General features: G+C 49.5%; 1 protein-coding gene across 9 annotated transcripts in view; it reads right to left on the reverse strand.

Annotated features, from left to right (window-relative positions):
• FRMD4A (FERM domain containing 4A) overlaps nt 1–24,159 on the reverse strand; it is a 449,454-nt gene that overhangs the window by 47,196 nt on the left and 378,099 nt on the right. For all 9 annotated transcript variants that reach the window (XM_037847310.1, XM_037847308.1, XM_037847307.1 and 6 more), the window contains 2 exons: nt 8,528–8,604; nt 3,875–4,013 (listed from right to left, as the gene is read on the reverse strand). In XM_037847310.1, the coding sequence (XP_037703238.1) occupies nt 3,875–4,013; nt 8,528–8,604 (216 nt within the window). The remainder of the gene's footprint in view (nt 1–3,874; nt 4,014–8,527; nt 8,605–24,159) is intronic.

The following is a 24,159-nucleotide window of genomic DNA, read 5'->3' on the forward strand; positions in this document are numbered from 1 at the left end:
TTTGAGTGTTTCCATGGGGAGCTGAAGCCTAGAGAGGAAGCCTTTAGAGCTGAAGCCTAAAGCTGTTTTGAAACCAGAACTTGGAGCAGACACCGGCCACGTGACTTCCCAGCTAACAGAGGTTTTCTGGACACCATTGGCCACTCTCCAGTGAAGGTACCCGATTGCTGATACGTTACTGTGGACACTTTATGGCCTTAAGACTGTAACTATGTAACCAAATAAACCCCCTTTTATAAAAGCCAATCCATCTCTGGTGTTTTGCATTCCGCAGCATTAGCAAACTAGAACAGATTTTGGTACCAGAGAAGTGGGGTGCTTTTGCTGCTGAGTTTGCAAATACCAAACATGTTGGAATGGCTTTTTAAATGGATAGGAGGAAGATTCTGGAAGAATTATGAGGAGCTTGATAGAAAAGGCCTAAACTGCTTTGAAGCAACTATTTGTGGAAATATGGACTCTAAAGATACTTCTAATGAGGCCTTGAGCAGATGAATGTGTTGTTGCAAACTGGAAGGAAGGCGATCCTTGTTTTAAAGTGGCAGAGAATTTGGCAAAATTGAGTCCTGGTGTTGGATGGAAGGAAGAATTTAAAAGCAATGACCTGGAATATTTAGCTGATGACATCTCCAAGCAAAATATAGAAGAAGTAGCCTGGCTTTTACTTGCAGCATATAGTAAAATGTGAGAGACAGAGATAAGCTGAGAAATGAACTCTTGGTTTCAAAGAAACCAGAAATTGATGGCCTGAAAACCTCTGGGCTTCCAGGGGTTGAAACCCCAGAAGCTACAGCCGAACGTGAGGATGTGACCAAACATGGAACCAGCTGCCACTTCAGTACAAGCCAAGACTGGAGAAGGAGTTAAGCAGAAAAGATTTGTGGAAAGTCCTATTGTCTGATGGCTTTGACCCCTGTGTGCTTCATGCAAAGCCAACAGAATTTTTGTGAGCTCTTTATAGACAGAGCTGCTGCCAGTCAGGATGGAATGAGACAGACAAGGAACAAATTGAAGGAGAAATTTCTTCAAAGACAGAGCCATGGAGGTTGAGGTCTGGAGTCAAGAGGTCTCAGGCTGGGAGAGCGGAGTGGCCCACACGCATGGAAAGGGTGAGTTTGCCCCAGAGGTTGAGGATGGGCCTTCACCTTGAGGTTCAGGAAGGGTGTTGCCACCTCAGGCCTCAAAGAGGGTGGAGCACATTCCTAGGGGACTGGGGAGAGCCTGGCCACCACCACACTGTTCTGAAGGGGTTGAGCATGTGCCCCGGAGATGGAAGGGAATCTGGGGGCTGCCCCAATGTTTGAGAAGGGTGGGACTGAGAAGGTGGTCTCCCCAATGTGTGGATACGTTGGAGCACTCACCTAAGCGTTTGGAGAGGAAAGGGCTGCCACAAAGGCCCTTAGGAAGGGTTAGATCTCTCAAGCCCCAAGGATGCAATGTCATTCTGTAAATGACTCTCAAACTTTGAAATCTAGTGGAATTTGCCCTGTAGGTTTTAGGAACTGTTTTGGTCCTGTTAACCCTGTTTTCCTTAACTGCTTCTCCTTATGGCAATGGGAATGTTTATCCTATGAATATCCCTCCTTTGTATACTGGAAGCACATAACTTGTTCTTAGTTCACAGATCCGCAGCTAAAGGAGAATTATGCCTTAGGACCGACCACACCTGTAACTGATTCTGATGGGATCTTGTACTTCACTGTTGTTACTGAAATGATTTAAGTTTCTGTGATACTGTTGTGGGATGAATGCATTTTGTATATGGAAAGATAATGTCATTTTGGTGTTCAGGGGGTGGAATATGCCAGTTCGATGTATTATGTCCCCCAAAATGCCATTATCTTTGATGCAATCTTGTGTGGGCAGACATATTAGTGTTGATTAGATTTTGGAATTCTTTGGGTGTTTCCATGGAGATGTGATTTAATCAACTGTAGACAAAATCTTTGGTTGGATAATTTCCATGGCGGTGTTGCCTCACCCATTCAGGGTGGGTCTGAATTAAATTACTGGAGCACCAGATAAGTTCAGACAGAAGGAGCAAGCTTGCTACAGACAAGAGGGACACTTTGAAGAATGCCCTGGAACTGAGAGAGGAGCTTCAGCTTACAAAGACATTTTGGAGACAGCCTTTGAAAGCAGACTTCTGCTCCAGAGAAGCTAAGAGAGGATAAACGCCCCAAGAGCAACTAAGAGTGACATTTTTGAGTAGCTGAAGCCTAGAGAGAAACGTCCTAGGAGAATACCATTTCGAAACCAGAACTTGGAGCAGACACCAGCCACGTGGCTTTCCAGCTAACAGAGGTTTTCCGGACACCATTGGCCATCCTCCAGTGAAGGTACCCAGTTGTTGATGCATTACCTTGGACACTTTATGTCCTACAGTCCTTAGCATCAGATATGATGTTTCCTATCCCCCTTCAAAATTATGGGATCAGTGTTTGTGTGTGGGGAGAGGGCTGCCTGCGAGAGGAAATGGCACTGGGGTTCAGGACTGGTAAACCGTGCGCCCCTACGGCCTCCCCTGAACAACACAGAGGATGAAACCAACGAGCTAAGGCTTCGACCTCCAGCTCGTGCCACTGGAGAGCAAAACCCTGACACCCACCCACTGTCTTCAGTCTGGCTCTGTTTCCTTTGATCTAGGCTTCAAATTCCAGCTCCTAAGCCCATCTCACCAGGGGAGCTATGGGATACACGCCCTGTACTCCTGACAACAAAAATATCCCACCCTGTACCCATTCACCCTCAGAAGATGACTAAGAAGCGGCCAGGAAGAAGACTTGAGTGGAGGAGAAATGTGTTCCATAGGAGAAGTTCCCGGCTCCCGTAAAAGGTGCCGATTTAAGACTCTATTACAACCAGAGGCACATGGCCGCTCTCCCTCCCCTCTTCTTATTATCTTTTCTTTCCCATCTACTGGAGCCCAACTCTCTCCTCCACCCCATCACCCCCCACCCTTGCAGAAGCACCTCCATCCAAAAGGAAAATAAAGCCAAGGAGACAGCCCAGCCAGTGCAGGGTCCTGCTCCCTCTTCCAGAGAATGAACCCCCAGGGGTGGGGGTGCCAACCACAGCCCAGCACCGACTTGTCTCACTCGGATTCCCAGCGCCCCTGAACCCACAAGCTCCTGAGAAAGGGCTTTTCACCTGGAGGCCGCAGGATGGGAGTGGCTGGTGGGGGTGGGGAGGGAAGGGGACGAAGAGGGAACCCAGCGTGGATACGGCCGTGTGTGAACCAGGGCGACGGCACCTTCCCACCCACCAGAACAGGTGCCCTGCGTGTCTGGGTGGGGTGGGTGAAACCTCCCATGGGGGAGCTTGTTTACCAAAGCCCCAGCACTAGGCTGACCTTAGGGCAATGGGTTGTTGCATGCATATCCCACCCCCCCCCCCCCCCCCCCCCCCCCCCCCCCCCCCCCCCCCCCCCCCGCTTTTCCAGTTTTGCATTTTTTCAAGGGAGCTGGCAGTTGGAACAGCCTGGGGGGTTCGGAACAATTATCCTAAATGAGGAGGTGGTGTCTAGGAGTCAGGCCGGTTACTTTCTTCTTCTTTCTTTTTTCAAAAGGAAAACAATGTGCTACTGTTGGACTACCGAAAAGTGCTTGATGGCTTGCTCCTGGGCAAGTTTCCCAAGTTTCAAAAGCTGGCTCCGAATGCCTCAAAGGCCCTAGCCTGCCACAGGGACCATGGTTGGGGTAAGTGCGTGTGCAAGTTGCGTGCAAAGTGCCCCCTTGAAGAGCTGGTCTCACTCCTGCCCCTGAAAGCCCTGAGAGGCAAGTCTGCACCTGGGTGCATCGCTGGGCAAGGGGGCCGGGTGAGAGGTCTGGGGTCACCGCAGGGACCTCCCCGATGCCAACGAGGGTGGACTTACCTTACTTTGCTTTCTGTCCAGATAGAACTGGTGCTGGCTGATGGCCATGGCCCAGATGGACTTGATCAGCGCCGGACACGCATACCACGTGTGCACTGCGATGCCGCTGTGCCCAAACGTCCTCCGCGTCACAGAAGCCCTGGGGGAGGCAAGAGCCGGAAGCTTCCACCGCGTCCACCAGGACACAGTCCTTCATCGGTCAACAGCGTTGATGGAGGACCCACTGGGCCCCGAGAGCCCCAGCACAGAGCTGAAGGTCAGCTCACACATGCACATGCACACGCGCTCATGCACATCCACCCATGCACACACGTGCACGCACGCTCCAGCACTTGGGGAACCTGGCTGGCCGAGGCCATCCTTCCATTCGCTAACTCCCTAGGGTTCAGCCTCGGCCAGACCTCTGCCTTGTCTGGGATAAACTGGGTCATTCTGGGTCATTCTGGGTCACCGATGGTCCTGCCTGTGCCAAGACAAACTTCAGCGACAGGAAAAGCCTTCAGCAAGGTCCTCTACTCCCCATGCCACGCCTTAGGGTGAAAGTGGGAGAATTATTTCCTGATCACCACAGGCTACAGCCTCTGAGGGTATCCTGGTGTCTTGTTTTACTCTCAGGCAGAGCTCCTTGGAAGGTGTGATTATCCATCTCAAATACATTCAGAGGACAGGGGTAAGGAAGCAGGGGAGGGAAGGCAGAAAGAAACGAGCCCAGCCGATCCCTCCCCAGCTTCTGTGAGTGAGTTCAGTTCAGAATGGAGGCAAGAGAGAAGCAACCAGACATGAAGGTGCGAGTGGAAAACCCTGGTGCCAACATAATCCCCTGCGTTAAAGAAGGGGGCAGTTATCCGATCATATTTTCGGGGAAGTATGCTTTACAAGACAGGCAGATTATTTTGGAAGTGGAGTCTGAGGACATGGTGGGGGGAAGGGGCAAGCTGGTGGGAAAGTGGGGTGGGGTCTGTACCCAGATTGGACGTCAGAAGAAAGAGGTGAGCGTGTTCTCACGGTGAAGATATCTCATGTGGAAGAAACTTGGCATAAGGAGGACTTGCGAACAATGGCATTTTTTTCTTTTCATGGCAAATCTACCCTGGCAAAAAAATTTAAAGCTGGTCCCATGCTCTTACATTGGAGGCTAAAGATTAAATGGCGAATTTTCTTCTCCATGTGCACTTTTAAGGAGAAATTCAAATCTGGTGGTTAGCCGATACTGATTCTAGGCAAGTTCCCCGCCTGCCTCCCTCCTCTTTGGGTCAAATGAAAGTTACTTTAAAAAAAAAATGCCAGCTCAGAAAAGAACACCCAGTTCCGAATCATTGAAAAGCAAGCAGCCAGAGAGAAAGCGAGAGGAAACCCCCACGGCTCTCTGTAGATTTAAAATGAAACATCCCGTTTGGCATCCATAGCAATGGCTGCTCCTGGGAGTAAATAAAAAAATATTTTCCCCCCATAAATACCAAATTAGAATGGAAACATAATTTGAGATGTAGTTTTGTAAAGGGAGTGAGAGCTGTAAGAGGTTAGGAGCGGATATTTTTCAGGTTGGGTGGGTGAAGGAGAGCAGCAGGTTTTCTGAGGTCTGGAGTAGCTCCACGGGGCATCTAAATCGGAATATCTGAAAGTGTTTCCTCCTGGCTCCAATATTAATTTATCTCTTCCACTCTTCTCACCCCACCGACTTCTCCATTTTGCCTAAACCTTAAAAACAGAATATTTGCCAAGTCTAGAGAAATCCAAGAACAAAGATGGGAACAGAGCGAGGACCTGCGGGAGAGAAAGTCTACAGCATCCCCGAGATCCGCCCGGAAAGGAACACGGGGCTGAGCTCCAACGGGATCGCTCAGAATACCCTCTTTTGCAATGCCTGATTCTCTCATAATCTCAATTTCCCACTGATTACATCTTAACTAAATGATTGTATCTGGCACTTCCCATGTTAGGGACCCCTTCTTGACTTGGAGCAAGCAACATGTGGTCAATTGTTTTAATCTTCCCTGCTCCAAGAAAAACAAGGCACTGAGCAAGAGGATGGCAGATTTAATTCAAAAAGCAACATGATGCAGAGAAAAAGAACACTCACAGCTCTGGGAGTGAGAAGTCCTGGCTTTTACAGCTTTGGGGCTGCCCCACTCAAAGATGTGAACCTTAAAGCAACTCACTTTCCTCGCCTCAAAGTGAATTTGGAAAAGGTGACTTGAAAGCTGTAGGCAACCTGGGTTTCCACCTCTGACATCAGGTGAGACACCTCCCCTGGGTCTCTCTACTTGTCCCCTGTCCCTACTGGCCTATCTCTAGGATAAGCTATGGTACTGAGGGTGATTTCACCACGGAGGAGAGAGAATTCCCTCTGCTCAGACTGCCTCTGAGTTCCTCTAGTTCCTTCTGCCCTCTGCCCTGACATCACCTCATCCCTTTATCTCTGCACTTACCTGCCCGACATCTTCAGCCACCTGGAGGGCCCACCTCATCACTTTAAATCCCACTTGCCCTTGGAGGTTTGGCTCAGATCTCATCCTCTGAGGGAAGCTCTCCAAGCCTGCCTGGCCTCGGTGACCTTGCCTTTCTGTATTTATAGCTGGTGCCATTTGTCACTCGGCACACGCTGCCTTGTGCACAGTGTAGCAGTAAAGAATGTGAGCTCTTGAGCTGGACTTCTTGGGTTCAAATCCTACTTACTAGCTGCCTGTGACCTGGAGCAGATTACTGCATCTCTCTGTGTCTCAATTTCCCACATGGAAAACAGGAAAAGCAGGAGTCCCTATCTCCTGGGGTTACAGCAAGGGCTCACTGAGATAGTGTGTATGCAGTGCTCAGAACAGAGCCTGCACACAGAAGACACTCAAGAGATACTTAACTCCCTCTTCTGTTCATCTCCCCAGTGGTTCTTTAGGGCCCAGGACCCTGCCTCAGACTGCTTCCCATACGCCACCACACCACTGAACATACAAGCTACTCAATGAATATGCACTGGATCATTTTTGCTTAAAAGGCTAGAAGCCCACTTATTGAATTATATGAAGCTTGGATGCTGCCCTATATCCCTGGGCCTTGGAAAAGGGAATATTATGTCAGGGATAGGGCATCATACCCTGAGAACACACACACACACACACACACACACACACACACACACACACACACACACAGGGATGGGTGGCTGTCTGTTCCCTCTATTTGCCCCCTTGGATTATTCTAGCTCCTAGCTACTTTCTGTCAAACATTCCCTTTCTGCACCTGACTTACGGTGGCAAAATTTGTTTCCCTCTTTTTACACTTAGAGTTTCCCTCCTACTCCTAAAAATCTAAGTCTCAAACGGATCACCTAGAAAAATCACCGTGCCGTCCTCCCTGGCTGAAACGTTCCTTTCACCATCTCTCTCCCCACACAACTGGGTCTGCATGAGTGGATTCCTACTCTGGAGGCAGGATTGCTGACTGCGAAAGTGAAAGCCTTCTTGGGACCCTGGCAAGTTACTCTTCTGGTCGATGCTACTGCCTGTCTGCCTGCTTGCAAAGACTTGGGACCTCAGAACCCTTCTTGGATGCTAGCCCTCCAAAGGAGTGGCTGCTGCACCCAGATAAGCTGCTGAGCTCCTTCTGCGGCCGCCCCACGGGACTATCTCTGGCTGCCGGCGCTGCACCAGCCTCGCCCTCTTACCGGAGCTGGCTGGGAGGCAGAGCAACGTGTTTTGAGAGCAAAGCCCAGGAGCCATGTGGGAGGTGGGTGAGTGCCAGACTCCCCGTCCAAGGCTGGGGCTGGGGCGCCGGTGGCGTCCAAAATCCACTTTTGCTCTCCCGGAGCGTCCCATCTTTCTACTTGGTGTAAATCTGCTTTTGGACGTGTCTAAAGTGATTTATTCTTTAGGTGTCAGGCCCCTGAAGGAATTTTGCTGCTGTTTATGGGCTGCGTAACAATTTTAGGACGGCCGGCAGACAAAGCAAGGAAAAGCGGGCGTTTGTGCTGCCCGAGCCCGTTTGCAACAGCTGATTTGTTGCTTCCAAACCGGGACCTATTGTTTAGCATGTGACTACAGAACAGAGAATTTCCACACTCTGTTCTCTGGGACGCAACCTGGGGCGGGGAGGAAAGCGACTGTATTTCCTTCATACCCATGCACAGCTCTAACACCCTATGATGAAAGCTCATGGAAGAAAACAGTTTAGCACAACCGCTTCACTTCTAGATGCCTTCTGGTGTTGAGTGTCCTGCCCTGAGCGCTCCCACGAGCTCTGACAAGCAACGATTCAGGCTCAGCTCTGACAGCAACGATCTCAGAGGACCCAGAGCTCTGCTGGTTTCGTTTGGTGTTTGCCATGAAGTGTGACAAAACCTCCCCAAGATGTCCGGGCATGTAGCACAGCCTCACACACATGAGCGTGTAACACGTGCAGCCAGATGAGAAGAGATGGGGTGGGACTGCTTAGTTCATGCACACACGCACACACGCTCGCACACTTACTCTTATACCCACCATGTTTATCAACATGCATAGGACAAAACAAAGCTTTAATGTCTACTTTGAACTCCTCGCTCTGTGATCAACCACCTCTCCCCCTCCCCAAAGTGAACCAGACTGTGACAGCACAAAATATGAATATCAATCATAAACCAGGATGAGCCTTGGGAGAAGAAAAGCACTTTTCCCAGCTTACCTGCGTGGGTCATGAACTTCCACCGAAAACTTCTTTTCTCTGAAATACAGGTTTTCCAACTGTCTCCATTGGAATATCTGGGCAGAAAACAAGGTCGTCTGAATTCCGGCGCGGCGGGTGCGCGGCTGTGCTCCTCTCTGCCGGCTCACCTCCAGAGCTGGCAGGCTCCCTAGCCGAGCCGATTCCGCCCTCCGCCTCTTGCTTGAAAACACACGCACACACTCGCGCACACGCCCGCTCTCCAGGTCAGGCCCGGCGCCGAGGGCGTGGACTTCCCTGCAGCTTTCCTAACGGGAGCCCGGCCAGTCCCCGGGCAGCGGCCGCCCCCCGCCGGCCTTTGTCTGCTCCGGAGCGGGTCCCCGCGCTGCAGACTCGGCCCTCCGAGGGGCGGGGCCGGGGGCGCGGGGCGGGGCCACCTGGGGGCAGGGCTGGCCGGCTGCCCCGCCCCCTCCCGGCCTCCCGGCGGAATCCGCTTCCTGCCCCTCCCGGCGAGGGGGTTGTCGGGTCACCGTCCCAGCCGGCCCCGCCCATCCTTCTGGCTGCAGCACAAAGCGATCAAGAGTTTGGGGGCTGCAAGGACGCCTCGGCCGGGGACACCCCCCACACTGGTTGGCACAGGGGGAGATGGAAAGTGGGTTAAGGCGGTCCTGGAAAGCACGTGGCTCCCACGCCCCTTCGGTCCTTCGGAAGAGAGGAGCTGACTAAGATGATTGTCACACGGTATCCACTGCTCTGGGAACAGGGTCTTTGTCATCAGATGAAAGGGAAAGTTACTTAACCCTCTGGGAAACGCCAGGAGAGGTTAAGTTTTATGTATATAAAACTTTATATACATATATAAGTATATGCACACAGATATATGCATATATATGTATGTATATATTTGGGAGATATGGCATTGCCTTCTATTTACTTAGAATTTGAGTTCGTCTTGGGAAGGAAGATAAAATAAGCCTTCTGTTCCCATGCTTCCCCCTGGGAGTGGCTGATCTTTTTCCCTGGATGTCCCTCCCACTGAGTTGAGCAATATGCTTTTTTGGGATCCCTCATCTGAAGCTCCTGGTCTTTCCTGACCTTTAAGACTTGGCGGCAATCCCCCTGCCTCAGAGCAACCTGTCTTCCCAATTGTCTTTCCTAGCCGATGCCTTGGCGAAGCACTCTGCCCCAAATGAAACTGGACTGGAATAAATAATGGTCTCTAGGATGGCTGCATTCTTGACTCTGTAAAACCTGTTCTGCAGAAGTAATAGTAGGAGGACATCTGTTACCTTTTATGACAGAGCTACCTCTTTGGTCCACAGTTCAGATCACCTTTTGCTCTGAAGCCCAAGGAATATTGTACTTTTCTTTCTCGTTGAGGGTCTGCTCCAAGTGGGTGGCAAGATGTTTGCAGCACAGCAAACAACCCAAAGCCCTCCCTTGGCTCAGACAGCTCTGCAGGTTGACTGTCACCCTGGCAGGGCTTGATTTCCTCAAGCACACCAGCCTGCCTCTGCTGGCCCCTGGGTGGGTCCCCCTGACCCCTCTCCAGCACTACCAGACCCTGTGACCTGGACTCCAAGACGTGGAGGTAGTGTCTAGTATGAAGAAGTCGGATACACGACTGAGGAACACTGTCCCAGCTTGAGTCTGGGGTTCCCCACTTCTGAAGTGTGTGACCTGCGCCTCAGTTACCCCACCTGTTAAATGGTAATTACAGCTCCTCTCAGGTGGAGGATGAGCCAGGGATTGGGGGAGTGGGGAGCAAACAATCTGAGCAGCCACAGACCCGGAGCACAGAACCCCCAAAAAGCAAGCGGTTGTTGAACCTTAGGTCTTTTTATTCCTAATTGTTCTCACTTCTCTCACATCCTGGCAAATAAAAGGCAAAAAAACTCCAGAATGATGGAAATAATTCTTAAATTTCCTAATTCAGACACTGACTTTGGGGTTTAAAAGAATAAAATTTGATAATTGTGGGGTGGAAATTGTTAAGCACATGTAGAGATGTTCTCCCTCTCTCTCAGTCTTCCCTTTCCTCCAAAGACAGGAGAGGATGGACCGAGCCTCCCAGGGCCTGGCCCCAGAAGAGCCCCAAGCTTGGCTGATTGCCTGGCTGTCACCATCTTGATTCTTTCTTTAGCATGGGCCCTGCATTTCTATCTTGCATGGGACGCTAAGCTGACCCTTCTCAGAAGAGCTGCCTACTAGGGATCCAGCACGGGCTCAGTGGCCCTCCACAAGAGGGGCTGAAGCCCTCTTGATCCCCCCAGGAGCTTCTCCCCTCAGTGAGGTGAGCACTTGGGGAGACTCCACTTGTCCTCAAAGCCCCCTCCCCGCCCGACTCTCTGGAAGCCCCCGTGTGGATGGGAAGCTGTGAGTGGCTTCTTCTTGGCAGCCCTTTCATCCCTGCTCCTGCAAAGCAAAGCTGGAGCTGGCCTTCCTCAAAGCGCTCCCTGAGGAGTGGGATAGCTGGGTGGGATAGCACTGACCATCAGCACCCCAAACCCAACCATCTCAGTGCTTCTGCCAGTTTGGATTATTATGTCCTCCAAAAGCCATGTTTTCTGATGCAGTCTTGTGGGGGCAGATGTATTAGTGTTGATTAGGTTGGAATCCTTTGATTGAGTGTTTCCATGGAGATGTGACAATCAACTGTGAGTGAAACGTTTGACTGGATAATTTCCATGGAGATATGGATCCCGCCCATTCAAGGTGGGTCTTGATTTAATCACTGGAGTCCTATAAAGGAGCTCACAAACAGAAGGACCTCAAAGCAGCTGAGAGTGACATTTTGGAGATGGCTGCTGAAAGCAGACTTTTGCTGATACTTTGCTCTGGAGAAGCTAAGAAAGGACAAATGCCCCAAGAGCAACATTTTGAAGAATGTACAGGAGCTGAGAGAAGAGCTGGAACACAACCTGGGATCAGCAGACACCAGCCACCTACCTTCCCAGCTAACAGAGGTTTTCTGGACACCACTGGCCTTCCTTTGGTGAAGGTATACTCATGTTGATGCCTTATAATTTGGACATTTTTATGGCCTTCAGACTGTAGCTTTGTAACCAAATACATCCCCTTTATAAAAGCCAATCCATTTCTGGTATTTTGCATAGTGGCAGCATTAGCAAACTGGAACACTGCTGAACCCCGGGGTCCTGCTCCCATACAGCTCTCTCCAGGAGGACGGACCACAGACAATCTTGCTATGGGATGTAGAGCAGCGGATTTCTACTGAAGTCTGCAAGAAGCATGAATCTCCTTTTTTTGCAAATGAAATGCCTAGAAGGGAGGGCAAAGGAGGTGACTGATGGGGCAGGTTTCCAGGATGGGATTGCCACACTGGCACCTTGGAAGAGTCCCCAGAAGCGAAGGGGAGGCCTCCTGCATGATCAGGGTCTGCTCCTCTTCCGACTTAAGGCAGCAAGGCAGGGGAAGGGGCTGGAGCAGCTGCCCCAGGCCCCAGAGGGTGTCTTACAGGCCCGTACTCTCTAGGAGGAGGGGGTGTCTGTCCACCCCCTGCTGCCCATATCTTGGGGGGCCCTGTCTGGCCCTCAACACAACCACTGCAATGCCATTGCTAGGAGGGATGGCACTGGCCTTTGGGTATCCATGAAAAGGACACGGCAGACCAAGACCTGACCCCTGTCCTGACTGGCTGGGCCACGTAGAATTCCATATATCATCTTTGGCCAGTTATGGCCAAGGAGCTAACTAAAAAGCTTAAACACGGAGTCCTACCAATAATCAAAGTATGCACTCGTGAGTACCTATTATTAAACAGAGGCCTTTTTAATGCATGTCACCTGGCATCTTTAAAAAAGCCCTGCAAGGGTCTCTTTGATCTTTTGGCATTCCCCAGGAAGAGGTAGTGGGACATTTTATTTCTCAGGGAAGATGAGGCCCAGTGCTATGAGGGAAAGCTGTCTAGCTGCACAGCAACTCAGAGGAAGGGCCAGGAGTAGCAGGCAGAGGCCCCCGGCCCACAGCTCTGACTGTGCTTCTGGCCCCATGAGCCCACCAGTTAGCGGGAGCAGCTCTCCCTCACTAACGGGCGGCCAGTAGTACAAGTGGAATGGGCTGCACAAACAAGCAGCCACGGGGCTGTGAGCAGGAAGCGTGGACTCGAATTGTTTTCAGCCCTGTACAATGGCTTTCCTTTCCTTCTATAAATGATGACGAGGACTGAGCCCCTCTTAACTTGGAGAATGGCTTCCTCTGGTTTCCTACACAGCAGAGCTTTCAACCCAGGACTAACAACCCCCAAGATGACGATTAAGAAAAGCCTTCATCCTTGAAGCTTGCACTGAAAGTGCAAAGTTAGAGAAAGCATTGGTAAGTGCTTTATTGACACAGCACCTGTCGCCATCGCCGGGACAGAGGCTGGTTCCAGATGCAGAGCTTTTGTTTCCCACCCAGGGCGGCCGTGATTCCTGCCAGGCCCTTTACCACCCTTTCTGGGCTTCGGTGTCCTAAGATGTAAGAGCTGTGTTGGGAAAATGCTTATCCCACAGAGAGCCAACGTGCAAGACAAATAAATACCATCTTTGAGCCTAAGTGTGGGCGCACGATGAACACTTAATGAGCAGCTCCTGCTTCCTGGTTCCTACCAGCTTGTCTGCATGGATTCCTGCATCCTGGATACAGCTGAAGGTTGGGACGGAAAAGGGCTGATGGCCGCACTACTAATGCACAGGCAAAGGGACAGCAGGGACCGAAAAGGACCTGAGCTCCTTTAATACTTCTTCACCAACAAGCACCGATGGGGTGCGGGGGCCCCAGGCCAGGTGGCAATGAAGGATGAAGGGTAAGTCGAGTCCAGTGCTCGACTAGGACTTCAGAGAGCTTTGCTTTCTTCCTGGCCTGGAGGCTGAGTCACGCCAAGGATCACAGCCTTTCTGACAGTAATTTCCTGCTTCACCCGTGGGGTTCCTTACACAGAATCATGGAGGGTGGTCAGCAGGCCCAGCCCCCTACTTCCCAGACTGAGAGCCTCTCTTTCCCAGGGGGAGGACGAGGGACATGCATGTGTGGGAGCTTAAATAAGTGATAGATGTCAGGACTGTATCTCGTGGTTTCTGGTCCTGGGCTCTTTCTGACCGTGCCATGGAGACTCGACAATGAGCGAGGACAAAATTATTTTGAGCTGCTTGTTAAGTGCACGACCCCAGCTTCTGAGATACTTGCAGTCTAAATGGCACTGTTTGCTTTCCAGACACCAACAAAGAGTCAGACCTGAGGCCACTTATCATCTCTGCACGCAGCATGAGACAGCAAACTGCAAAACTCAGGGCATGATTTTGTTTTGGCTCCGTTCACTGTCTAGAGGCAGGGCTGCCCCTCTCTAATCTCCACGTGCCTCAAAAGACACCTTTGGGAGATAAAAATGAGCTGCTGCATCCCTTGAGGGCTGCAGGATAAGGGAAGGGAGCTGGGTGGAGTTTAATATGTTAGCGCCTAGAGACCCCAAGCCTGTGTTTTCCGGGGATTTTATCAGTGCCCAGATGAGATTCTGGATGGCGGCAGGACCAGTTCAAGGAACAACAGAAGGGGGTCTAAGTTTTTTGTGGGTTGACACCATATGCCAGGGATATTATTATTATTTTTTTATGTCAGTTGCATGACCCATTAGTATATTTTACTTCCTGCTTAAAGAAGAGAAGCAAGGAGCTTGGATTTTAGGCAACATCGAAACCCCATTCCCTTTTGGACCATTTGACATGGTCTGTGATAACAGGAAAGAGGAAGGTTGATGTGTGTTTACATTTCTAGGGAGGTTATAATCTTGCTGGGAAGATAAGACACACGCAAATTGGGTAATAACCTCCTTAGAATGCTACAGAGGCTCTGTGCCTCCTTATGAGGACAAGTCTCAAATGATCAAGATGTGTGACCATCCTCTACTCAATCTTTGGGCTCATCCGTTTCAGGGGTAAGAGCTCTGGCTGGGAAGTCAGGCACCTCAGTGGTGGCTCTGATTCTGGAAACCCAGTTCCATCTCAGCTCCCTGCTCTGTAAAACACACATTCCTGCATCTTATACCTACGTGGGTTGAAGGACGTTCAGCGCTGTAAACCCAGAGACCATCACACTCTACTCTTGGGAATTTGAAAATCAAGTAGTTTGTTTTACACGTTTCCTATGGATGTGAGACAATCTAGAGTACAGATCAAAAGCCTGGTTTTTTACCTCCAGTCTGCCCACCACTTACAGGCTGTGCCTCCTTGGCAAATTAACCACTTTGTGGCTCACTTTTCTCAATCTGTGAAATAATAATGACCACCACAATAATTTTCTCTACGGCTGTTTCATCGGTGAATTAATGCGTATGAGGAGCTTAAAATGGGACCTGATACAGAGTTAGCTCTCAATAAATACCAGCTATTATGATGCCCTTTCCCTCCATCATTTGCATGTTTGTATTACTCTTCGGGGTGAAAAATAAAAGTTCTGAATATTTTGAATACATGTTAGTGCCAAGTACAGGTCTGTGTTATTTTCTTTGAAAGCTGGCTAAAAAGGCACCAGGCACACTTTCGAATTTTTAAAAGTGTTTTCCGATCATCGGATTTTTTTTTTTTTTTTTACAGTGCAAGCGTGAACCTGACCCAGGATTCCTGCTCATTCCATGTGTCCTGGAGTTGGCTGCGTGCTCTCTGGGCTCACTGGCTCCACGTTTATCCAGCCAGTGCCAGGGGTCTCTGCAAAGTTGACAAAGAGTTTGTCCCTCCTCCTGCTACTCCCTCTAATCTCAAAGCATTTCCTCCCGAGAAGGAAGTATCTTATTATAACTTATTATTTTGCAGAATGGGCCATCGTGGCACAAAGGCAGGTCCTCAAAATATGCAGACTCTGTTCACTGTTTCCTTAGCTTTACGAGAAGGGTGTGGGCTGCAGCAAGGAAAATAATAACTAATTTTCCTCTGGCAGCCAGATCTACTAATGGAGTGAAGAAGGTCCTCTGGCGGGTCCCTTCTCCCCACTCCTCAGACAATGGGTGCTCTAAATTGATTTGGTTAATTCAGTGCCAGACACCAGAGGACCAGGATTTGACCTTCTAATGGATGGGATCCTTTTAACCCATTAAAAGCGTTTTAGCATCCTTGGGTTTAAGAGTCATTTCTAGGGAGAAAACGAGAGAAAGCGGTGGACAAATACTTATCAGGCTTATGGAGAAACGGGGCCGTTTTATTTTTTCCCATTGGACCTGACTTCCTTTTTGACCCCCTAGGGGGGTTTCTCTGTATTATTTTCTTGTGTGTACTTAGCCTTTTCTTGCAGAAAGACTTTGCCATAAAGCTTTGGCAAATCTAAATATTTTAAAGAGGAGCTGAAAACGTTTTTTCCCTTCTTATCTTCCTGATGTAATTTTCTTCCTTCCCCAGAGTGTGCCTTGGAAGTTGTATGAGGGTGAGCGTGTGAATGACAGCAAGACTGGCTGGAGATCCCGAATAGCAGGTCTAGCTCTGGTTTTTCTAGCAACGAGAACTGTGCAGCTTAATCTCTGTGTGCAACAGTTTTTCCTTTAAAAAAAAATATGAAGGCTAATTCTACCTGATCTGACTTTCTTGGTGGGATGCTTCCTGGCACATCTGGGGAAAAAAATTAGGCTGGACCATTTTGCTGGTTATGGCAAAGATTTCTCTCTTTTTGGATGGCTTTAAAGATTTTGTTTTTCTTTCTGAGCACATTTTTGACTACTTTGGAGGGCAAACTCTGGGGAGGGGGGGACTGAATTTTGTATTTTCTTGGGGGTGGGGTGGGGTGGATGGCAGTTGTCAGTCCTCGTTTTCTTGGTGGCTCTGTCCAGAGGGGTGGCATCTTGGAAATGCCCCTGGCTCCCTTTGTGGGGGTCATCAGACCCCTTGGAGGAAGGGGACAGAATGGGACAGAATGGCTGGCAACAAGCTCTACCTGGGAATACGGGGATACATGCACACCTAAAACCCTGCCTTATCAAGCTTAAAACAAAAAGATTAAACTTAAACAGTGACATTCCACATTTGTGCCATCTGTGTGAAGCAGATGAAAAAAAGTTCCTGGGCCAGCCAGGGATTCCTGGGAATAATTAAACAGCAGCTTGTCTGTACTTTAAAACATCCTGTGTTTCTAGAGCCGGCCTGCCCTTCGGGGAAGGGGGTGGTGTTGGTGAGGCCCAAAGTTTGCAGACCCGGGTGGCATGGCAGAGGAGGGTGGTGGAGGCAGGCTGTCCCCGTCCCAGGGAGCGAGGTGTCCACACAGGCCTGGTGCCGGGGCTGCCTGGGGTGTATTTGTGTCTTGCCGGCTGCCCTGTGCTTCCAGGCTGCTGCCAGTAGCCCAGGGAAGATCCAGGGCTGCTGTGACATCTGGACGTTCTGCTGGGGGTCCAATTATTTTTCCTTCCCAGAAAGGAGAGAGGGGAGGGGATGTTTTCAACTCTGCAAGGCTGGCCTTCTTTAAAGCTCTGCTTTTTATTTTCTTTCTTTTTTTTCCTAGAGGGCTTCTTCAGTGGACATCAATTTGTGGAGCTGGTTTTTGTTTGTTTGTTTGTTTTTTTTGGCAGGGGGTGGAGAGCGAAGGTGAGGGTGGGAGCTGGGGATGAAACTGCTGTCACTTAGCAGCCGGCCCTGAGCCACTTGCTTTCCACAGGGCTGTCTCTGACCCTCCAAACCTCCCAGCCCTGGTCTGGACTAGTTCTCCCAGTTGGTCCTATACACACCTCCTGTGTGGTCATTGTCTGTTTTTACTCAAATGTCTTTCCTACCAGATTATGGTAGGGAAGACACTTCAGTAAAATTATTGAAATCTTCAAAGATTATTGATGGCATTTTCCTGGAAATTAGGAGCGTTGTCAGCACTCAGTAATGGTTTGTCAACTGACTGACTGAATGAATGAATGGGGAGCTCTAAGAGGTAGGTGCTACGGCAACTGGGGTTGAGAGGGATTGTGTCACTTTCTCAAAGGCACACTGATGTTAAATGATGGGAGCTGGTATTTGAGCCCTCAAGATTTAGGTAACTCCCTCAAGGTTAAAAATAAATTCCTAGATTGCACAGGGTATGGTGAAGGGAGGTGGCAGTTTGGAGAATTCCAAGTGGGCAGGATGGTGGGAGTCTGAAACTGGAATCCTCATCTTATAACAACCCATTTTGCTAGAAAGTGTTTCCCCCAGCCTGCGGCTCTTTGTTACAGTCCTTGAGCCCCCTCTTCAGGTCTGATCCGGGACCCCAAGCTCTTAAGTGCAGAGCTGGGCACACCGGGCTGGCCATGCAAGGGTTTTGTGCTGAAACAGGTTTGCAGTTTCAGGAAGAAAGTCAAACCAGCCTGAGATTCCCCTTCGAATCATATTCATGAAACCAAAACAAAACCCAAATTTCACAGAATTCCCTAAATATTGCCTGGTTCATCAGAATCAAGCTGCTTCTGCTCCGGAGGCAACGAGAAAGTTCCCGGGATTCTAATAGCAGGACTTCCCAAACTGACATTTCCTGCTTCTAAGAAAGAAAAAGAGTCGGCAAGATTCCAGCAATTTGCTCCTGATGGCTAATTGCTGTTAGCTCTTCCCTTCCTTTTAGTCCAATGGACAAAAAATAAAATCAACAGTCTGTCGAGGTGGGAGCCACTTGGTGTGCTTTTTGTTTTCCAGCTCCAAACAAATCTAAGCTATAAAAAGCTTCAGTGCCTTCCTGTCCCCCCCTTCTCTCCCGCAGATATCTTGCTCTTGGTTGGAGTGCTCACTAACCATTTCTTAAATGGATCCTGCCATCTTACTCACGCCTGTGAAGCCGTGACTCACACACCTGTGGAGGTAACTTCACAAGTAGCCAGGGGCCAGCTAGTACACATCCTGCTCTGACCACTTTTCTTTGTTCAATAACTATTTGCCCATGGCTTGGCACTCTTCTAGACTTGGACATATAGGAGTGAATGGAGCACATGCAAATCTCTCCCTGCAGGTTATGCACATTCTCAGTGGGCAAGGAAGTAAGAAAACTACCCAGAAGGGTCCGTCAATGGATGGAGGTCTCAAGGTCAAACACAGAGAGTGAGAGAGGAAAGGACAGGGGTCTCCGCTGTAAATAAGGTGGTCTGGGAGGGCTTCGTGGAAAAGACATCTGAGTCAATATCAGAAAGAGACCATGGGCAAAGCCCACACAGCCAGCTGAGGGGACAGAGCAAGTGCTGAGACCCAAGGCTCCGTGTGTGCACATAAGTGTGTGCACGTGTGTGCAGGCATGTTCATGGGGGTGCATTTGTGTAAGCACACATGTGTGTAAGCATGTTTGGGCCTGCATGAATGTTTGCATGTGCATAGGTGTGCACATGTGCACTTCTGAGCTTGTGTGTGCACATGAATGTTACATTAATGCAGAAAGCGCTGAAGTAAACATTAAAGGGCAATGGAATATTATTTAGCCATAAAAAGGAAAGATGCACTGAAAAATGCCACCACATGGCTGCGTCCTGACAACATTATGTTAAGTCAAAGAAGCTGGGCACAAAAGGCCACATATTGCAAGATTCCACTTATATGAACACTCAGCTTAAGGCGGGCAGGGGTGTGACTATGTCTGGAAAGGTTGGAACTCCTAGAGTTTTCAGGGCCAAGGACGCTTGTGAGTTCCTGTGGCTGGGATGGGATTCTGTGGAAGAGGACAGCTGACGGAGTGTCTAGGTTCTGTCCAAGAGGATGCTGGGAGGAGACCTTGGCACAGGGGAGCCAGATGCACTACCAGCTTCTTACGGCCTTTGGAGACAATGAGTGACGAGCTAGGTCTGAGGGCAGAGGCATTTATATGGGCCACGAGAGCCTCAGGAGAGAGTGCTCCAGCCACGGGGAGAGGAAGTCTCTGCAGGAGAAAGGACAGGTTTTGAACTCACCAGATCCAGAGACTGAGGAGCCCAGCTGGGAGAGGGGAGAAGATCTAACTTTAAATCACATTTGGGGCTTTGGTTGTTAGAAAGGACTGGGCACTTCCATTTCTTAGTAAAAGCTCATTTTGCAATTTCAGGCGACCCTGTGACTTGGTATTGCCTGAGAGAGATCCGAGAAGGCTGGACCTGCCAGCATTTTTATCTCGGGGCAAGGGAAGAGCAGGCTCTCCTGTAAGTTCATTGAGAGGGGCAGTGTGAGACAGAACAGAGCTCTCTCTCTCGAGTACCATGTGCTCAATGTTCTCATTAGATTTGCAAAGTCATTGTCTCTTATACTAGAAAAACCGAATCTGTTCATAAATTACTACTGGTCTAGTTCATGGCTCCTTTTGGAGTGGATGGCCTACTGGATGATGTTCTGCTGTGGTTTGAGATCCAGGCCTATTGGATGATGTTCTGCAGTGGTTTGAGATCCAATGATAACCTTCGGTGTTGATTTTCTTCTCCAAGTTGCATCCAAGTTCAATAGGGCTCCCTGAATTGGGGTAGCGCTTTTCCATGGAACCGCTTGGAAGCGTGACAGCCTTGAGGGGCTGCGGTGCTGTCTTGGGCATTTATTTGTGTGTTATAAATACCTAGTGTTGTGTGTGACAATCCACGGGGCTGTGGATGTGGCCTGTCTTAAGTCTGGTACATGTGCCTGTAGGGAGAACAGCAAACACCGAGGAAAACAGGCTCTGAAGGCCACGTGCCACAAAAGACGCAGGCATGTCAACTAGCGGCCACAAACTCTTTTTGGTTATCTAATCAGATCTGGCTTGGGCGTTGGCTAAATTGGAGAACTGCCAAAGAGAGACAAGGCATTTTCCCTTCCACAACTTTCTTTTTGGAAACATGTTGCCTCTCGGCCTTCCTTTTATCAATTATTCCTCTTTGGCTTTATAGTGAGCTGGCCCCTGGCTTCATTTCTCTCACTGTTTTTAGTTTCAAGATCCCTTCAACCTCAAGATGCCAGACCACCTATACCAACCCCCTTGTTCATGAGGAAACTGAGGCCCTAGGGCTTGAACCCCGGTGCAGAGTCGGAGCTGGAACTGAGGCATCTTGATGACCAGGCCAGTGGGGTGTCTTGCCAGGGTACCTTAGGCAGGGGGCAGGCACAGCATCCATGGAGCTATGTGGAGCTGGAGCCTGACCCCGTGAATGGTACCCCAGGGACGACTTGGGTCTGGCCTTTCGAGCATGAGTGCATGGGGATGGGCAAGTCCAAATTCTATAGGTCAGGCTGCAAGCTGGGAACTCAGATGAAGGTTTCAATGAACTCCCCAGGAGAGGCTGGCTGGGTGAAGAGATGGAAATTCTTTCTTCTGACTGCTGAAATGATCACATCAACTGATCGGATGAGACTTCTCTTATTGTTGAAGGCAATTATCTTCAATTGACTGTAGATGTCATCAGCCATAGATGCAATCAACTGACTGATGACTGAAGTCCACAAAATACCCTCACAGTAACAATCAGGCCAGTGCTTGCTTGACCAAACAACTGGACACCATCACACCATCACCTGGCCAAGGTGGTACATGAACTTCACCATCACAGGCCCCTCCAAGAGCTACGCAGCCTGGCCTCTCCTCCTATAAGCCTCTGCAGAGAACTGGCCCTCACCAGCCAGCCCTGCACATATCATAGCTTCTCTCCCAGGACTGTCCATCTGGGTAGGGCAAACCCTATTACTCAGCACACAGACAAGTCATCTCCCTCAAAAGTGGCAATTGGACACAGCATGAGTACTGCCAAGGAGAGTGTCTACAAGAATATAAGAACACAAAAAGAAAACAACACATGAGTGCAACATGAATGCAAGCTTGGCTCCTTGGAAGACACCAGGACCAGGCTCAGAAATGGCCTTCCCAGGAACTGTGGGAGCCGAGGGACCCTGGGTTCCCAGATCCAACAACCAAGAAAGAAATGAGTCTTCTCAATGCTTGCTCTTCATGGAGATCCCGTAATGATATTTGTTATATCAAAGCTACTGCTTTTATCTTGGGGAACAGGAAACTCCTTGAGGTGTAAATTGAGTCAAGATGGCAAAAATGAGAGTATGTCCTATGTCTTACAGCCTCCATTACTGACGTCTATAAAGAAAGGTGCAGAGAAGTTAATTAAGTTGTTTGGCACACATTTGAGCCTGCTGGAAGTAAGATCAATGGCAGCAAAATTCTGCTTTGGTTGAGTTTTGCAGTTATGGGGGCCACTGGCTTACAAAAAAATCATTTTTTTGGCTCTAGGGAAGAATTTGATTTTTAATTCAGATTGAATCACAGAAAGAAACAAAGTAGGATCACATAGGGAGTTCCTTTTTAGCAGCCTTTTAGAGTGGAGGTTCTCAAACTTTAGAGTTTGTTTCCAAACCACCTTCGGGGCCCATGAAATCACAGATGGCTGGGTCACACCCCCAGTTTCTGATTCCGTAGGTACAGGTCTCTGGTGGGGCCCCCGCACTGCATTTCTGACAAGTTCCAAGGTGACGTGGATACCGCTGGCCCAGGATCCACACGTTGAGATCCACTGCGTAAAACACACCAGCTTTTCCCTTTAGCCTTCAGCTGAAGAGTTGCCTTGCTCAAGTTTATGACCTCCTCCCTGGAGGCCACCTGCTTCCCGTGATTGGCTGAGCTGGTGTGCAAGGCTCGACCCCATCAGCCTCGACAGCGAGGGCTCTGAGGGTCAGCTCCCCCCTTCGGCACTTGGGCCCTGGTTGAGTGAGGCTGTGTTGACAGAGCAAGGTAGCCCAGCTTCTCTCTCCGTCCAGTCCCACTTCCTTCACTTCCTCCATTGGTGTTTGTGGCAAACTGCGTTATGTACCCCAGAGAAAAAACATGTTCTTAATCCTCCTGTGGGTGTGAACCCATCGTGAAGAGGACCTTTTGAAGATGTCAATTTTACTTAAGGGATGGCCAACTGAATCAGGATGAGTGTTAATCCTATTACTGGAGGCTTATAGAGGGCAAGCTATGGGAAAGAGCCAGAAGCAGAGGTCAGCAGGAATCTGGAAAGGAAGAGAGAAGGCACCCCATGTGACAGGGAAGCCGAGGAACCCCAAAGATTGCCAGCCAACCAGAACGCTACTGGGAGGAAGCAATCCTTCCAGACTCCGAAACCTGAGCCAATAAATCCCCCTTGTTGAGCCAACCCATTGTGTGGTATTTGTTGTAACGTCCATGAAACTATGTTTTTCCCACTCAACTTCTCGAGTGCCGATCCACCTCTGACCAACGTGCAACTCTCTCCAAAGGATCCTCAACTTCGACGCCAGCTCCTTGGGAGACCACTCCTGACCGTCCACCACCCGTCCCACTGCTCCTCACTCAGATTTAGGGTTCTTACATGACTTATTACTCTCTGACACTAGAGGTTGCGCATTTACTTGTTTTATGCTATCGTTCGACCATCTTCCCCACTAGAACAGAAGCTCAGGGAAGGCAGGGACTTTGTGTTTTGTTTACTGTGATATCTGCATGGCGGAGAACAGGGTCCTGCATGTGATAGGCACTCAAAAAATATCTATTGAACAAGGGATGTGAAGGAACTTCCAGGCAGGAAGAGCCTCACACCCTCACCGAGAACTCTTAAGTTTTGGAGTTTTGATTCAGCAAAGATCGAAGATGTTTTCAAAAGCATTAATAAGTAATGCCTTACATTTGCTTAGGGCTTTATAGGTTGTTTTCTTTTTTCCTTTTTTTAAAGCAGTTCATCTGATTTCTACAATAACTCCATGTGGTGGGCAGGATAGCAGGTTGCTTTCATATTTTTGAGAAGGAGAAATGGTGGCTGGCAAGACTGAGTGACAGGGCTGTGTGCTAAGCGTGGTGGTGCCAGAATGCCAGCTTCCATTATTGTCCAGTCACCTCACCTCTGTGTCACTGTTGGAGCACACTCAAATCAAATCCCACATGGGAGTCTTTTCCCTTGTAATGCTCATTTGGAGACCATTTTATTGTGTTTGCAGGGCATTACAGTTCTCCAGTAGAGGCATCCGGGATTTCATTTGCAAACGGTGAGAATTCAGCTGTTTGAGGATCGGATTCCAATTTTCTGAAATGCATGATTGCTTTTTGTCCCTCTTCCTTGGGAGTTATTTGTAAATGGCAGATTCCGGTGCTTTCCTGCTACCCCGCAGTTGCCCCTCCCGCTCCCCAGCTTTGAGGCCGCCTCCTCCCCTCAGTGACCCCTTCCCGGGGATCTGGGTCCTCCAGGTCCTCAGTATTCACCGCTGCCAGATCTGAGGGGCTGATAAAGGGCGAGAGGGAGCCCTTTGATCTGACACCGTGAAGGAGCAGAGGCTGTAAAATGCGAGGAATGCTAAACACACGGAGCAGAGTTTTTCTCCCAGGAGTGCACAGGGCGTGGTTCCCACAGGAGGGTGGAAGACGGAACCCAGAAGGCGTGGACCCAGGGCCAGCCACGCTGGAGGGCGCAGCAGCCAGATGTCTCAACCAGATGTCTCAACCTGTCCACACAGCAGCTGAAAAAGCCATCCGCGGTGCACTTAACAGGGTACTTATCACCCTGCATAATTTAGCAGGGCGACTCGATGGCTAATGGAATGTTTCCTGGAAACATTAGTTTCCCTTCCTGCCTTATCGCTCATCCAGTTCCGAAATCTTTTACTAGTCTGAGGAGGTAACTGTAAAGCATCAATTCCCAGAGAGAACAATGCTGCTTCCAAAATACCCTCAGAAATCTCTGGAAGCCACTTTGGCTGCTCGGGGACAGGGAGGGGCCATTTACACTG

This window comes from Choloepus didactylus, chromosome 8 (assembly GCF_015220235.1).
Source record: "Choloepus didactylus isolate mChoDid1 chromosome 8, mChoDid1.pri, whole genome shotgun sequence".
Lineage (NCBI taxonomy): Eukaryota > Metazoa > Chordata > Mammalia > Pilosa > Megalonychidae > Choloepus > Choloepus didactylus.